The sequence below is a fragment of the Monodelphis domestica genome, chromosome 1, assembly GCF_027887165.1.
Source record: "Monodelphis domestica isolate mMonDom1 chromosome 1, mMonDom1.pri, whole genome shotgun sequence".
Classification (NCBI taxonomy): domain Eukaryota; kingdom Metazoa; phylum Chordata; class Mammalia; order Didelphimorphia; family Didelphidae; genus Monodelphis; species Monodelphis domestica.
In genome coordinates, this window is record NC_077227.1 from 279,280,910 (window position 1) to 279,299,095 (window position 18,186).

General features: G+C 35.5%; 1 protein-coding gene across 4 annotated transcripts in view; it reads left to right on the forward strand.

Annotated features, from left to right (window-relative positions):
• The window catches only part of PALS1 (protein associated with LIN7 1, MAGUK p55 family member), a 145,484-nt gene that overhangs the window by 90,339 nt on the left and 36,959 nt on the right, over nt 1-18,186 (forward strand). For all 4 annotated transcript variants that reach the window (XM_001369870.4, XM_016427657.2, XM_007473067.3 and 1 more), the window contains one exon: nt 16,708-16,916. In XM_001369870.4, coding sequence (XP_001369907.1) covers nt 16,708-16,916 — 209 coding nt within the window. The remainder of the gene's footprint in view (nt 1-16,707; nt 16,917-18,186) is intronic.

Consider the following 18,186-nt stretch of genomic DNA (forward strand, 5'->3'; position numbering starts at 1 on the left):
TGAATTTGACAAGTACATCCTTGCTTCATTACTTTATTTATTGGAAAAGGTTCCTGTGTATTGGTATTGCAAGCCTATATTGCTTGCTTTTGGGTTTAGCTGGCTGTTTTTCTATGATATTGATAAAAATGCTTATACTTCATAGGTTTTTTTAAAGCATGGGTCTTGTACAACTGAGATAATTGTGTGATTTTGTATATTGTTTTTTTTTTTTTTTAAACCCTTACCTTCCGTCTTGGAGTCAATACTGTGTATTGGCTCCAAGGCAGAAGAGTGGTATGGGCTAGGCAATGGGGGTCAAGTGACTTGCCCAGGGTCACACAGCTAGGAAGTGGCTGAGGCCAGATTTGAACCTAGGACCTCCCGTCTCTAGGCCTGGTTCTCAATCCACTGAGCTACCCAGCTGCCCCCTTGTATATTGTTTTTAATGAATTATGTTCACTGTTTTCTTAATGTTGAACTGTTTTACATCTCTTATATAAATACAAATTGGACATAATATAAATTCTTGGGAAAATTGTAGTAATTTGTTAGAATTTCATTGAAAATTTTTGAGTTAGTATTTGTTAATTATATTAGTCTGTAGTCTTCATTGAATTTTTTCCCTTAGTTCACTGTTAACTGCATTGTTTTTGGTTTTAACACATCCCCTGTCTCCCCCCCCCCCCCATGTTATTTAATAAAAATTGTTCATTTCCTCTCCTCTTTTTGGTTGTTATCATCTCGTATTTGGTCAAGAACTGTCTCTCCTTTCATAGTTGGAAAGATATTTCATTCTCTTCTAATCTGTTCATGATATTACACATATCTAGGTTATATATCCACGTGGTATTTGTTATAATTTATGGTATATAGGATGAATTGTTTTAGCTTAGTTTCTGTTAACAGCATTTTAAAAACTGATCATATTTCAATGATTGGAATCTGTGGGCTTTTAAAAATTATACTGTATACAACTTCTTCTGGGCCCTGTAACTGTTCTATTGGTCTTCCCCCCCCCCCCATTTTTAAATTTAGTATAATATAGTTTGATTGCTGCTTCGTAGTGTAATTTGCAATCTGGTACTAATTGGCCTTCCTACTTCTTTTCATCATTTTAATTAAGATCTTTGACATTTTTTATTCATTTAGATGAGTTCCCTTAGCATCTAGCTTTAAAGATGAATCCTTTTTGATAATTTAATATGGCATTTAATCTATCTGTAAATCCTTTGTCATTTTTATTACTAGTTTTGCTTTGTAATAAACAATTAACATCTCTTTAGTTATTTGTCATTTCTATATGAAAATATTTTCTAGTTATATTCTTTAATTCCTGTGTGTCTATAGTGGTAGTTTTTGAGGATCAGTCAATTCCATTAATCTGGTGTACTCTCAAATATTCTTTACATTTTATAGTTATTTACTGTGTAATTTCTTTTTCCACATCTTCCTGCTGGGTTTTGTTGCTAATATAGAGAAAAACCCATTCAATTGACAGTTTATTTTATTGTATTCTGTTACTTTACTGAAATTATTGTTTAATTTGGTTATCTTGTTGACTCTCTAGAATTGTCTAATGAAACCACCATGTCAACAAAAGGAAAAAAGCCATTCTGTTTCTTCCTTGCCTATACTTTTCCCATTAATGTTTTTTTTTTCATATTGTTATAGAAAATATTTATAGAACTCTATCAGCGTTGCCAAAGTATTGGCAAGTCTGTGGATCCAGCACTGGGGGAGCTGCACTGTTTTCGCTCTCCAACCCACCTGAGGACATTTTTTTTTAAACATTATTTTATTTGGTCATTTCTGAACATTATTCATTGGAGACAAAGATCATTTTCTTCCCCCCCTATCCCCACCCATCCCATAGCCGACGCACGATTCCACTGGGTATCACATGTGTTCTTGATTCGAACCCATTTACATGTTGTTGGCATTTGCATTAGTGTTCATTTAGAGTCTCTCTCAGACATGTCCACCCAACCCCTGTAGTCAAGCAGTTGCTTTTCCTTGGTGTTTTTACACCCACAGTTTGTCCTCTGCTTGTGAATAGTGTTTTTTCTCCTAGGTCCCTGCAGATTGTTCAGGAACATTGCATTGACACTAATGGAGAATTCCATTATGTTCGATTGTACCTCAGTGTATCAGTCTCTGTGTACAATGTTTTCCTGGTTCTGCTCCTTTTGCTCTGCATCACTTCATGGAGGTCGTTCCAGTCTCCATGGAATTCCTCCATTTTCTTATTCCTTTTAGCACAATAGTATTCCATCACCAACATATACCACTATTTGTTCAGCCATTCCCCAATTGATGGGAATTGCCTCGTTTTCCAATTTTTTGCCACCACAAAGAGCACAGCTATGAACATTCTTGTACAAGTCTTTTTCCTTATTATCTCTTTGGGGTACAAACCCAGCAGTGCTATAGCTGGATCAAAGGGCAGACAGTCTTTTATCGCCCTTTGGGCATAGTTCCAAATTGCCCTCCAGAATGGTTGGACCAGTCCACAACTCCACCAGCAGTGAATTAATTTCCCTACTTTGCCACATCCCCTCCAGCATTCATTACTTTCCTTTGCTGTCATGTTAGTCAATCTGCTAGGTGTGAGGTGATACCTCAGAGTTGTTTTGATTTGCATCTCTCTGATTATAAGAGATTTAGAACACTTCTTCATGTGCCTATTAATAGTTTTGATTTCTTTATCTGAAAACTGCCTATTCATGTCCCTTGCCCATTTATCAATTGGAGAATGGCTTGATTTTTTGTACAATTAATTTGGCTCTTTGTAAATTTGAGTAATTAAACCTTTGTCAGAGGTTTTTATGCAGATTGTTTCCCAATTTGTTGCTTCCCTTCTGATTTTAGTTACATTGGTTTTGTTTGTACAAAAACATTTGATTTGAAGTAGTCAAAATTATTTATTTTGCATTTTGTGATTCTTTCTAAGTCTTGCTTGGTTTTAAAATCTTTCCCTTCTCAAAGGTCTGACATGTATACTATTCTGTGTTTGCCCAATTTACTTATAGTTTCCTTCTTTATGTTCAAGTCATTCGCCCATTCTGAGATCTTGGTATAGGGTATGTGATGTTGAACCAAACTTAATCTCTCCCACACTGTCTTCTAATTTTCCCAGCAGTTTTTATCAAATAATGGATTTTTGTCCCAAAAGCTGGGATCTTTTGGTTTATCATATACTGTCTTGCTGAGGTCACTTGCCCCAAGTCTATTCCACTGATCCTCCTTTCTGTCTCTTAGCCAGTATATAGTTTGAGATCTGGAACTGCAAGGTCCCCTTCCTTTGTATTTTTTTCCCCATTATTTCCCTGGATATCCTTGATCCTTTGTTCTTCCAAATGAACATTGTTATGGTATTTTCTAAATCAGTTAAGAAATTTTTTGTTAGTTCAATGGGTATGGTACTAAATAGATAAATAAGTTTGGGTAGGATGGTCATTTTTAGTATATTGGCTTGTCCTACCCACGAGCAGTTAATGTTTTTCCAATTGCTCAAGTCTAGTTTTAGTTGTGTGGAGAGTATTTTGTAGTTGTGTTCATATAGTTCCTGTGTTTGTCTCGGGAGATAGATTCCTAAGTATTTTATTTTGTCTAAGGTGATTTTGAATGGGATTTCTCTTTCTAGTTCTTGCTGCTGAGCTGTGTTGGAAATATATAGAAATGCTGATGACTTATGCTGGTTTATTTTGTATCCTGCTACTTTGCTAAAGTTGTTGATTATTTCAATTAGTTTTTTGTTGAATCTCTAGGATTCTTTAGGTAGACCATCCTGTCATCTGCAAAGAGCGATAACTTGGTCTCCTCCTTGCCTATTTTAATGCCTTCAATTTCTTTTTCTTCTCTAATTGCTACTGCTAGTGTTTCTAATACAATGTCAAATGATAGAGGTGATAATGGGCATCCTTGTTTCACTCCTGATCTTATTGGGAATGCATCTAGTTTATCCCCATTGCAGATAATATTAGCTGATGGTTTTAGATATATACTGTTTATTATTTATAGGAATGACCCTTCTAGTCCTATGCTTTCCAGTGTTTTTAATAGGAATGGGTGTTGTATTTTATCAAAGGCTTTTTCTGCATCTATTGAAATAATCATGTGATTTTTGTTGGTTTGCTTGTTGATATGGTCAATTATGTGGATGGTTTTCCTAATATTGAACCAGCCCTGCATCCCTGGTATGAATCCTACTTGATCATGGTGAATGACTCTTCTGATCACTTGCTGGAGTCTTTTTACTAGTATCCTATTTAAGATTTTTGCATCTATATTCATTAGGGAGATTGGTCTATAATTTTCTTTCTCTGTTTTTGACCTGCCTGGCTTTGGAATCAGTACCATGTTTGTGTCATAAGAGGAATTTGGTAGAACTCCCTCTTTGCTTATTATGTCGAATAGTTTATATAGTATTGGGATTAGCTGTTCTTTGAATGTTTGATAGAATTCACTTGTGAATCCATCAAGCCCTGGGGATTTTTTCTTAGGGAGTTCTTTGATGGCCTGTTGGATTTCTTGTTCTGATATAGGATTATTTAAGAATTCTATTTCTTCTTCTGTTTGTCTAGGCAGTTTATATTTTTGTAAATATTCATCCATATCGCCTAGATTGGTATACTTATTGCCATATAGTTGGGCAAAGTAGTTTTTAATGATTGCCTTAATTTCCTCTTCATTGGAGGTGATGTCCCCCCTTTTATCTTTGATGCTGTTAATTTGCTTTTCTTCTTTCCTTTTTTAAATTAGATTCACCAGTACTTTGTCTATTTTGTTTGTTTTTTTCAAAGTAATAGCTTCTAGTTTTATTAGTTCAATAGTTCTATTACTTTCGATTTTATTAATTTCTCCCTTAATTTTTAGGATCTCTAGTTTGGTTTTCTTCTGAGGGTTTTTAATTTGTTCTCTTTCAAGTTTTTTTATTTGCATTTCCAATTCATTGATCTTTGCCCTCCCTAGTTTGTTAATATATGCACTCAGGGATATGAATTTTCCTCTAAGTACTGCTTTGGATGTATCCCATATGGTTTGAAAGGATGTTCTCACCATTGTAATTTTCCTCAATGAAATTATTAATTGTTTCTATGATTTGTTCTCTAACTAACTAATTTTGGAGTATCATATTATTTAACTTCCAATTAATTTTTGATTTGGTTCTCCATGTACCCTTACTGATCATTATTTTTATTGCCTTATGATCTGAAAAGGCTACATTTATTATTTCTGCTTTTCTGCATTTGTATTCCATGTTTCTGTGACTTAGTGTATGGTCAATCTTTGTGAGTGTGCCATGTGGTACTGAGAAGAAGGTGTATTCCTTTTTGTCCCTATTTATTTTTCTCCATATGTCTATTAACTCTTTCTAAGATTTCATTCACTTCTTTTACCTCTTTCTTATTTATTTTTTTATTTGATTTATCTAAATTTGATAGTGGTTGGTTTAGGTCTCCCACTAATATGGTTTTACTGTCTATTTCCTCCTTCAGTTCTCCTAGTTTCTCCATTAGAAATTTGGGTGCCATACCATTTGGTGCATACATGTTGATTAGTAATATTTCCTCATTGTCTATATTCCCTTTCAACAGAATATATTTACCTTCCCTATCCCTTTTAATCTGGTCTATTTTTGCTTTGGCTTTGTCAGATATAATGATTGCAACTCCTGCCTTCTTTCTATCAGTTGAGGCCCAGAAGGTCTTACTCCATCCTTTAATTCTGACCTTGTGAGTGTCTACCTGTCTCATGTGTGTTTCTTGAAGACAACATATGGTAGGGTTTTGGATTCCAATCCATTCTGCTATTTGTCTAGGTTTTATGGGTGAGTTCATCCCATTCACGTTCAAAGTTATGATTGTCACTTGTGGACTCCCTGGCATTTTGATATCCTCCCGTAATTCTGACCTTTCTTCTTTAGCTATAACCTTTTAAGCCAATGATTTACTTTAAATTAGTCCCCCTAGGCCCCTCCCTTGATATGTTTCCCTCCCTAGCCCCTCCCTTTTTGTTCCCTCCGCCTTCCCACTCCCCTTGGTTTTCCCTTCTCCCTTACCCTGTTGGATAAGCTAAAATTCAAGATCTCAATGGATCTGGATGCTCTTCCTTCTCAAGAGTTGATTTCACTGAGAGTAAGGTTTAAGTAAAAACTCTCTTCCTCTCCTACTTATAGGAGAATTCTTCCCCTCCCCTTCCCATGTGTATCTTTGTGTGAGAAAGATTATTCTATTTAGTTTTTTTTCTATTTCTTAGAGTATATCTTAGTACCATCAATGATTCCCCCTTGACTTTTTCTTTCTATCCCCCCTTTTCTCCATATCATCTTGATGCCCCAAACTTTCCCTATGCTTGATTCTTATTACTACTCTAATGATGTATACAATTTTTGAGAGCTACACATTCCATTTCCCCCACATATTAATATATATCATTTGATATAAATATAGTCCTTATTGAAGAGAGTTTGAATAAAAGAAAAAGATAACATTTTTCTCCTTTTCCCTTTCCTTCATATTTACCTTTTCACGTTTCTCTTGGCCTTTGTGTTTGGATATCAAACTTTCCACAGAGCTCTGGACTTTTCTTTACAAACATTTGGAAATTTTGTATTTTGTCTAATGCCCATACTTTCTCCTTGAAGTATATAGTCAGTTTTGATGGATAGCTAATTCTTGTTTGAAGACCCAGCTCTCTTGCTTTTCTGAATATCATGTTCCATGCCTTACGGTCATTCAAAGTGAAAATTGCTAGGTCATGTTTTACCCTGATTAGTGTTCCTTTATATTTAAATTGTCTTTTTCTGGCTTGTACCATTTTTTTTGTTTGCTTGGAAGCTTTGAAATTTGGCAATTACATTCCAGGGAGTTGTCTTTTGGGGATTTAGTGTAGAGGGTGTTCTGTGGACTCTTTCAATGCATATTTTGTCCTCTGTGCTAGAATCTCTGGGCAGTTTTCTTTGATGATATCATGTATTATGATATCAAGATTACCGTTTATTTCTGGCTTTTTTGGTAGACCAATGATTCTCAGAATGTCACCTTGTCAGTGAGATATTTTATGTTTTCTTCTAATTCTTTAGTTCTTTGACTTTGCTTTATTAATTCTTGCTCTTTTGCAAGATCATTGTCTTCCAGTTGCCTGATTCTGACCTTTAAAGACTGGTTTTCCTTTTCAGTTTGGTCTGACCTGTTTTTTGAGGCTTCATGCTGTTTCTGCATTTGCAAATTTTGGTCTCTCAGATTGCTGAGTTCCTTTTGCATTGTTTCCCATTTTTCCTGCCGGAAGGCTTCCATCTTTTTGATAATTTCCAATTTGAATTCTTCAAGAGTTTGTGGAGAATTTCCATTTCCTTTGGAAGGTTTTGGAGCATTTGTTTGTGTTTCCTCTAATATCTCCTCTGTATTTTGTATTTTTGCTCCATAAAATGTGTCCAAAGTCACCCCCTTCTTTTTGCTTTTCTTGGTGTTTGGAGGCTTTTGCACTTATGTACCGTTTGCTTCCCCTTTCCAGTCAGAGATATGAGTGAGGAGGATTGGCTCTTAGCGTTTCTGTCTGATGGTCCGAGGCTTTAGCCCCTGGCAAATTGTCCATTCTCCTCAGCTGCGCTGTCTTCCCAGGGAAGCCCAGGGTCTGCCCTCCCCTGCCTGCCGGCATTTCGGGTGTTACTGCTCTCAGTTCTCTCTAGTTGCTTCTCCGCTGCCCTACTTCCACGCTCCGAGCCTGGCACAGCACTGTCCACAAGGTACCTCAGTGCCTTTGCCGGCCCTGAGGTTCCTGTCCTTTTAGAGGGCCCTGCACTCTAAAGGGGTAGGGGTCCTGGCCTTCTTGAGCTCTGAGGTCTCCTGATGGGATTAGGTTCAGCTGGGTTGGTCTGGATGTGCCCCGAGGCAAAAACCTCCAGTAAGATTCCTATTGAAGGACCCAGCCAGGGGGTACAGACTCCCCCAGTCTCTCTCAGGCTGCTTCCCTGCCGTATGTTTTAGACGCCCCGAGACTGGCCCAGGTTGCATTCAAGGTATGTCCTTCAGAACAACTTTGCCTGCCCTGAGGTTCCTGTCATTTCTGAAGGCCCTGCACTCTGAGTGGGGATGGGTCTTGGCCTCCCTGAGCTCTGAGGACTCCTGATGGGATTAGGTTCAGCTGGTTTTGTCTGGATATGTGCTTCAAGGCAAAAAACCTCTGGCGAGACTCCGATGGAAGGACGCAGCCAGGGGGCTACAGGCGCCACCCCTCCCCCACCCCCCCCCACCCCCGGCTGCTTCCCTGAAGTCTGTATTGGATGCCCTGAGACTGGCCCAAGTTGGGTTGGGGGGGAGGGGTCCTGGGACCTTCCTTCTGCCTTCCCCTTAGACCCGAGTGTTCTAGGATTCTGGCTTTTGGGGGGCCTTACCTTTTGATTTGAGTCCAGAAGGAGGGTTCCCCACCTCTGTCCTGTTGGTAAGTTTGAATTTCAGTCCCCTAGGAGCATTCAATTTGTGATCAGTAAGGAAGGGTTTTCAGAGGTCTGCACTTTTGCTGCTTCTAAGCCACCATCTTGACTGGAAGTCCCCTGAGGACATTTTTTGCATGCCCCTCCCCATTGTCTAGCTGCTCAAAGTGAGCATTTCCTCCTTCTGCTCTCTGGGTTCTCAGGAAGCTTGAAGTTGCAGTTTGGGCACTCGAACTTGAAAACCTTCACCAGAGCCCAGCTATATCAATGAATGGTTATGAACATCTAGTCTTTTCCCCTTTAATATTACAGATAATTATAGCCCTTGGTTTCAGATAGGTAACAGTTTACTACAATAAAGAAATGCCTATTACAGCTATTTTTTCCAATCATTCTTTTAATTTAATCTTAAAAGAAAAAAATCAGAAATGGACATGGTTTTGTTTTTTTACTTTATCCACTGGCATAATTGTAATTTTTCCTTAAAAAAATACATTTATTAGTTTAATAAAATTAATAAAAAATAATTTTGTGTTTATAGGTTTCCTAATGCTGATCTGATCATGCTTTCCTTGTAGATATAGCTGACATTCCTATGATACAATATTTTCAATATTTTTCTATACCATCTTTTAAAGATTTTAAAAATATTTTTGTATAAACATTCATTAGAGATGTTTATATGTAGTTTTCCCTCCACTCTATCTTATTTAGGTAAGGGTACCATATTTTTGATTCTTTTAATATTTGAAAGAACCCATTAATATAATTTCATAAAGATTTTCATTCTTTTCTTTCTTTTAGTAATAACATTTGATATGAAGTCCTTCCTTGCAGTTTTTGTTTAACTGAATTTTCTTCTCCTTTGTGGATAGCTAACTAACTTTCTTATTTAAGAAAAATCTCATGGTTTTTCTTTTTTCTTTTTTTTCTTGTAATCTGAGATTTGTATTCTTTTTTGACTTAGATATTTGTTGGTCTTTAAAGTTGCATGCTTAATTTATTTAGTCTTTTTTTAATAAAGTAGTGTTAAGGGTAATTTTCCAAGATATTCCATTCTAAAAAACTACAAAATATGTAAACTATTAAGAAGTCCTGCTACCAAAATAAACCACAGGAATCGTGTGAATACAACCAGAAAACATTCTTTTTTTTAAAAATATATTTTATTTGATCATTTCCAAGCATTATTCGTTAAAGACATAGATCATTTTCTTTTCCTCCCCCCTACCCCCATAGCCGACGCGTAAGTCCACTGGGCATTAGATGTTTTCTTGATTTGAACCCATTGCTTTGTTGATAATATTTGCATTAGAGTGTTCATTTAGAGTCTCTCCTCTGTCATGTCCCCTCAACTGATGTGTTCAGGCAGTTGCTTTTTCTCGGTGTTTCCACTCCCATAGTTTATCCTTTGCTTATGAATGGTGTTTTTTTCTCCTGGATCCCTGCAAGTTGTTCAGGGACATTACACCGCCAATAATGGAGAAGTCCATTACATTCGATTATACCACAGTGTATTAGTCCCTGTGTACAATGTTCTCCTGGTTCTGCTCCTCTCGCTCTGCATCACTTCCTGGAGGTTGTTCCAGTCTCCATGGAACTCCTCCACTTTATTATTCCTTTTAGCACAATAGTATTCCATCACCAACATATAGCACAGTTTGTTCAGCCATTCCCCAATTGATGGGCATCCCCTCGTTTTCCGGTTTTGGGCCACCACAAAGAGCGCAGCTATGAATATTTTTGTACAAGTCTTTGTGTCCATTATCTCTTTGGGGTACAGACCCAGCAGTGCTATGGCTGGGTCAAAGGGTAGATATTCTTTTGTCGCCCTTTGGGCATAGTTCCAAATTGCCATCCAGAATGGTTGGATCATTCACCATGATCAAGTAGGATTCATACCAGGGATGCAGGGCTGGTTCAACATTAGGAAAACCATCCACATAATTGACCACATCATCAAGCAAACTAGCAAGAACCACATGATTATCTCAATAGATGCAGAAAAAGCCTTTGATAAAATACAACACCCATTCCTATTAAAAACACTAGAAAGCATAGGAATAGAAGGGTCATTCCTAAAAATAATAAACAGTATATATCTAAAACCAACAGCTAATATCATCTGCAATGGGGATAAACTAGATGCATTCCCAATAAGATCAGGAGTGAAACAAGGATGCCCATTATCACCTCTATCATTTGACATTGTATTAGAAACACTAGCAGTAGCAATTAGAGAAGATAAAGGAATTGAAGGTCTACTTAAAGAATCCTAGAGATTCAACCAAAAAGCTAATTGAAATAATCAACAACTTTAGCAAAGTTGCAGGATACAAAATAAACCCACATAAATCATCAGCTTTTCTATATATCTCCAACACAGCTCAGCAGCAAGAACTAGAAAGAGAAATCCATTCAAAATCACCTTAGACAAAATAAAATACCTAGGAATCTACCTCCCAAGACAAACACAGGAACTATATGAACACAACTACAAAACACTCGCCACACAACTAAAACTAGACTTGAACAAATGGAAAAACATTAACTGCTCATGGATAGGACGAGCCAATATAATAAAAATGACCATCCTACCCAAACTTATTTATCTATTTAGTGCCATACCCATTGAACTACCAAAATACTTCTTCACTGATTTAGAAAAAACCATAACAAAGTTCATTTGGAAGAACAAAAGATCAAGGATATCCAGGGAAATAATGAAAAAAAACACATATGATGGGGGCCTTGCAGTCCCTGACCTAAAACTATATTACAAAGCAGCAGTCATCAAAACAATTTGGTACTGGCTAAGAAACAGAAAGGAAGATCAGTGGAATAGACTGGGGGAAAGCGACCTCAGCAAGACAGTATACGATAAACCCAAAGATCCCAGCTTTTGGGACAAAAATCCACTATTCGATAAAAACTGTTGGGAAAATTGGAAGACAGTGTGGGAGAGACTAGGAATAGATCAACACCTCATACCCTACACCAAGATAAATTCAAAATGGGTGAGTGACTTAAACATAAAGAAGGAAACCATAAGTAAATTGGGTAAACACAGAATAGTATACATGTCAGACCTTTGGGAGGGGAAAGGCTTTAAAACCAAGCAAGACTTAGAAAGAATCACAAAATGTAAAATAAATAATTTTGACTACATCAAACTAAAAAGCTTTTGTACAAACAAAACCAATATAACTAAAATCAGAAGGGAAACAACAAATTGGGAAAAAATCTTCATAGAAACCTCTGACAAAGGTTTAATTACTCATATTTATAATGAGCTAAATCAATTGTACAAAAAATGAAGCCATTCTCCAATTGATAAATCGGCAAGGGAAATGGATAGGCAGTTCTCAGATAAAGAAATCAAAACTATTAACAAGCACATGAAGAATTGTTCTAAATCTCTTATAATCAGAGAGATGCAAATCAAAACAACTCTGAGGTATCGCCTCACACCTAGCAGATTGGCTAACATAACAGCAGAAAACATTCTTTATATAAAAAAATGCATATAATTTAAGAAAGATTACTCTTTTATGTGAGATTTAAAATGGTTGAGGTCTTAAACTGTAGTGATTAAAGTAGTGGAAGATATAAATTGTGATAGATATAAGAGAGGATGAGCAAATTTGACCGTAGAAATATGTTTCACTACAGTGTCTTGGGTTTTAAAATCAAATATAAGGTGGTCGCCAGGGAAATATTCCCAATTATTCAAATACCCAAGTCAATTGGGTTTTATAGAGATTTTTAATTAACAATACAATGAGTAATCAAAGAGAGAGAGAGTAAGAAAGGAATAAGTATGAAGGGCCTCAAGCCAAAATGGCCTAGACCAGAGTCTTAAAAGAGAAATCAGTTTTTTAACACTCATCACAAGGTCTGACTAAACTAGGATTCTAGTAACACCAGGCCAGCATCCTTCCTCAAAGAATCTTCCATTCTTTTTTTCAAAGGGCCTCTCTCAAGAGCCTCCAGAGCTCCTAACCCAGAGGGACAGAGTCCCTCAGAGGAGCTCCTCAAGGAACTATCCTTCAGAATGAGAGTCAGAAATCCAGAATCCCTGCTCTTCTCTGAGCTCTTATTTTTAAGGGCAAAATCTCCTCTGTCACCTCCCCTAAGTCCTTACATCTACCAATCACTGTAGATGTTTCTAAAGGACCGCCCATTTTGAATTCACAGCTAAGTAGTTTTAATCTCTTTAGTAAGTCAGGAAAAAATGCTGCTGTGTCGACAAATTTCATTAGAAAAAACCTCTGAATAAGTTATCACCCTTTTAGGTTTAAGTAGTTTACAAGTTTCCCCACCTTTATAGGTACTTAGTATCCCATTGTATCAATTCTAAAACAGTCATGACTCAAAGAACTTCCTGTCCCTTCCATAAGCATGGATCAAAATACTTTCATTGTTCTCAAGGAGCTCTCTGTCCTAAAGCAGTCCTAAGTAGGGTGGAGTAGGGATATTCCCAAGGCAACGAGCCCTCACATTCAAGTAGAATTCTCACTATCTGCTAGGGAATTTTTTTAAGTAGAAGATTCCCCAATGGGGAAATTTCCAACATTTATATCATAAATTTCTTTGGTTGATGAAGTCTATAGGACACCCCTTGAATAATTTTTTTCTTTAAAACATAAAAACATAGAATCATAAAAGAAAAATATATCAAAATAGAGGGATTAAAAATGCACAAACCTAGGTTTGTTATATATATGATCTCATTATTATACTTTTCCGTATTATAATAAGTTTTTGATGTTTCTGTTGTTTGATTGTTGGCCCAATTCATTCTAGGTCACCTTAAATTCTTCATTGTATCTTTTGGTCAGATTTGTAAGTCTGATAGCAAAACATGTCACCTGTAAATTGTATTTTATTCTATGAATTCCCTTTCTTCAAAAAAACATATGTATAAATATGTGTGTGTTTACTTCTTATATCCTAGCAAGGGTGGGGACTGTTCTGTGTTTGCTTTTATATACTTCATCTAACATGATGATTGACTGTAGCAGACACTTAATTATTGCATATTGACAGTGAATTTTTTCAAGTTCAGTTACCAGACACTCTCAATTTGTTGTTAACTCAGTTTGAATGAAAGTGGGCATTATTAGAAATACAGTGGACATTTTTTTGATTTTTTTGAGGAATAGTTCATTTTGTTAAAAACACTGACAAAGATATATTAGTTAAATTTTCTTGATCAGAAATAAGTAATATTTTGACTAAGAATAATGTCACCCTTTAATTTCTTCTGAGATTTTTCTCATCTGTAATGTGGTAGTGAAGATATTACTTTCATGGTTTTGTGCCATTGTTCATTTTACCACAGTATGAATAATAATGATGACAGTAATATTACTGGTAATATTACTTCATTTGATCCTCACAACAACTTTAAGAGGTAGGTACTATTATTCTCTATTTTAGGTGAGGAAACTGAGGCTTGTCTTCCTTTGAGGATCAGTCAATTCCATCAAAATCCTAGTATGTTATAGATAAAGAAATATGGGCCATCATCCTGATCTGGAGGTCTCATCATGCCCAGCCTATGGCAGATGATCTTATTTAAACATACACCAATCTGTTTTATAGGCTTTTGACAAAGTCAGTTAATATAAGTAATTCAATGAAATGTACGAAACATGTCACTCAAGTTTAGGAATGTTTGCTAAGAGTTAATAAATTACAATAAAGGTTTGTTCCCTTTCGCTCTTATCCTTAGCACCATTTAAGACTTCTTGTTTGGGCATTAAATGGATTTACAAAGATCTGTACCTCTTAAATCTCTAGAATGTATGATTCAAGGTATGTCATGAGCCCAATTCATTATTTTGGTTTGAAAGTAACAATAACAGAAAATATGGGAATGAATCTGATCAGGTTACAAATTTCAGCCTTCTCTAATTGATACTACAAGTAATAGATTAGTAATCAGACTTCTTATACTTATTCAGGAAGTAAACTTAAAGATAAGCCAAAAGGTACCTCTCTGAGCCATAAACTCTGAGGAACCTATGATAAATATAAATCTTTCACAAAAGCAAATACCTATAAATTTATAATTTTTACTACTGATTCAATACTTATTTCTGTTATATTTGTCATGAATAGGATTCAGTCCAAAGTTGATAACAGAAGTTCTTAATTTTATTGGTAGCTATAATAGTCTAATAACCCACACTATATCTTTTCTTCTACTATGGTTAATATATTATTATTGATATCTCATACACAATTTACTGAGTTTGACTCTTCTAAAATCATAGTTGCAGCTAACTACCTAAAGGATTATATGTGATTCCTTGTTTTATAATCACAGTTTTTTTCTTCACATCTCCTCCCTCCCCCCATTTTGGCTGTCAACATATATAGGATATGCAGGTATCCCTTCCAAAGAAAAAAAGTTAAAAAATGAAATTTGGTATATTTATAGTATTGAAAGATAAAATATGTTGATATTATACAGTACTACACATGTTTTATGCATTTCTGAGTTTCTAAACTTTTACTGTGTTGTCTACTGGCCTTTGTGTGTCATCTGAAGCTTGTGCAGAAAATTCCCATTTAATTTCTTATGCATTTTAGTGCAGACCTATCTCATTTCAAACCTGCAATAACCTGCTGGTGAATCTGCCTGCTCAAGTCTCCCCATTCCAGTCCATCCTCCATTCATCCACCAAAGTGGATTTTTTCAAAACACAGGTCGGACAACATTATTCCCTTACTCAGTAAACTGCATTGGTTCCATATTGTCTCAAGTATCAAATATAGAATGCTCTGTTTGACTTCAAGTCCTTCATAACCTGCCTCCCTCATACCTTTCCAGTGTTCTTACACTTTTATTTCCTGCTGTATGCTCCTTGACTTCCTGGCTATTGCATGAACGTGACATTCCCCTCTCTTCACTCCAATGGTTTTCTCTGGTTCTTCCCCATCTGCTTCTGGTTTCCTTCTAGTTCCAATTAAAATCTCATCTTGAATAAGAAACCTTTCCTCATCCTTCTAAATTCTAGTGCCTTCCCTCTGTTAATTATTTTCTATTTATCCTGTATATAGTTTGCTTCATACATATTTGTTTGAATGTTATCTCCCTCCTTTAAATCGTAAGCTTCTTGAGTGCAAGGACTGCTTTTGTTTTGTTTTGTTTTGTTTTGTTTTTTTCCTCATCTCAGGGCTTAGAAGAGTACCTGACACAAAGTAGGCACTTAATAAACATTGATTGATTGAGGTTAAATGATTTGCTCCTGGTTACATATCTAGTAAGTGGCCAGGCCTTCAAACTGTACTTTTACCCACTTTTCCACCTTGGTACTCTATTTCCACTACAGTGTTGTTCTGTTTTTCTTTCTCTTTCTGAACTTCCTTCTGCTCTGCTTTTCTGTGCAATTTTAATAGCATCCTTTTGGGCATTACCCCCATAAAGCTTGTCTGAATAGTGACCCCATTCTAGTCTTACCAAAGTCCTTTAATGGACTACTCATTGAAGTTTTCTGATCCTTATCTAATAGAAGCCTCTAGTTCTTAGTTACTTTGGTAGAGAGACTTACCATGAAATCAGTAAGCATTCTCCCTAGCAGTTAGTAGTGTTTCTCATTTCTCTAGGTTCTCTCCAATTACATCATGATGCTAAACTCAGGAGAAATTAGAAATCTTTTTATCAAAATCCATTAATTGCCTCATTACTGGAGATATATTAGACACGAAAATGTATATTTTTTGTTCAACTGGAATTTATTTTAACATTCAATTTCCAGAAGAAAATGACTATTTTTAGAATGAGGATTAAAAAAAAACATGAAAACTAATGTAATCTCATGAAAAAATAAATTCATAGAGGCAGTTAGTATATGAACTCTTGAAGACATCATTGTGCCTCAGTAACGTTTGAATGCATTATAGCATAATTCAGCATTTAATGTTTATAATGATGACTTGAGTAAGATTTGAAAATATATTCAGTGTGCCATCCTCAAGAAGGCATTGAAGTTTTATTTTAAATCTTTTTACTTATAATTTATAATAAAGGATAACCAATTATCATTAAGGTGAAAAAAGTTTTAGTAACTAAAATAATAACCTTCCATTATCTGGACATTTTGCTTTCCTAGAATCTTTGTATTTACAATGATGATACCATTACTATATCAAGTGGTAATCCATTCAGAATGCTAAAACTAATCTGAATATTCTGTCTACTGAAGTAGAACACCTTAGAACACAATTTGCAAATACAAGTTAAATGATTAATATTGAACAACTTTCCCTCCCCCTACCAGAAGTAGAAGACCTGTTCTCTTCACTCAAGCATATTCAGCATACTTTGGTAGACTCCCAGAGCCAGGATGACATTGCTCTGCTTTTACAACTTGTACAAAATACTGATTTCCAGAATGCATTTAAGATACACAATGCTGTCACAGTGCATATGAGTAAGGCCAGCCCTCCATTTCCTCTCCTCTCCAATGCACAAGACCTTGCACAGGAGGTATGTATTCTGTGTGCGTTTTTTTGGATATTTTAACTGCAATGAATAACATTAAAGAACATCCCTGGAAAATGACTTTAACCTCCAATGTATTCAAATTAAATCATTAGCTATTAAATGGCTGTCTTACTTCAGAACATTTCCTCAAGATTTATCACTTTATTCTGGAAAAAAATTGGATGATAGTAATTCATAAATTCAGAGCTCCATTGATTAGTTGTTAATAGAGTAAAACTAATTATGATTTCACCTGTTGCAATTTAGATCACAAAATCTTCATTTAGTAGATGATTTTCAAAAATTATGTCCAAAATACTCATCACTTTGTGTGTATAACTTGTGATGAATCTCTCCAAGTTGAGCTAAATTGATTCTCAGTTAAGAAGTAACTCATACTGTAAGCTCTTTTGGGGAGGGGAACCTTTACATAGCATCTATAACGGATATGGCTTCATTAGTGTTACTTTAGAGAATTCAAGGTTACTTCTTTGCCATGATGAGACACTTAGGTAGAATTTTAATGGAGATTAGTTGCTGAAATCTTTAAAAATCTTAATTATTATAAGATCTAAATAGGGAAATTAAAAAAATTGAAAAAGCAACCTGTTATTACAAAAATGGATAATGGTGAATAAAATTGCTGTATGATGATGGGAAAATGTACTTTTAATAGGTTCTTCTTGCATACCAATGCATTAGAAATGTAACTTGAGAGATACTTCAATTATAAGTGTTTTGGTCATTTTTACAAAAAATGAAATATTAGTGTGTTGAAAATTTAGCACATTTTACATTAAAAAAAGATGTTTCAAAAATGAGTATAAAAGAAATTTCCAATCACTTTGTGAAGGAAGAGCTTCTATTTTATTACAAAAATTTTTAAATTGGGATCGTGAGCTGGGACAAGTGATCATTGAGGAGCCATGTATTGTGAGACCAGATGAAATCTCACAGACATAGTTCCTGCAAATAACCTGAGATGCCATATTGGGGATTTGTTAAGATGGGTAGATTAGAGAGATTTAGTATTTATTTCATTAATTAACATGTCAGATTTATGAAGCTTTTTATTTAAATTAATATCTGAAACATTTCATTAAGTGTTTCCAGTCAGAATTAAACAAGACATCCAACAAAGAATTAAACACTTAACATGTAACATTTATTTTGTTAAACATTAGGTACATAAAGAAGGAGACGTGGTCCTAGTGGGCCTAGGTTAGGATGGTTTTGTGATCTAATGAGAGTATTTTATAAAGGGTTCATCCCT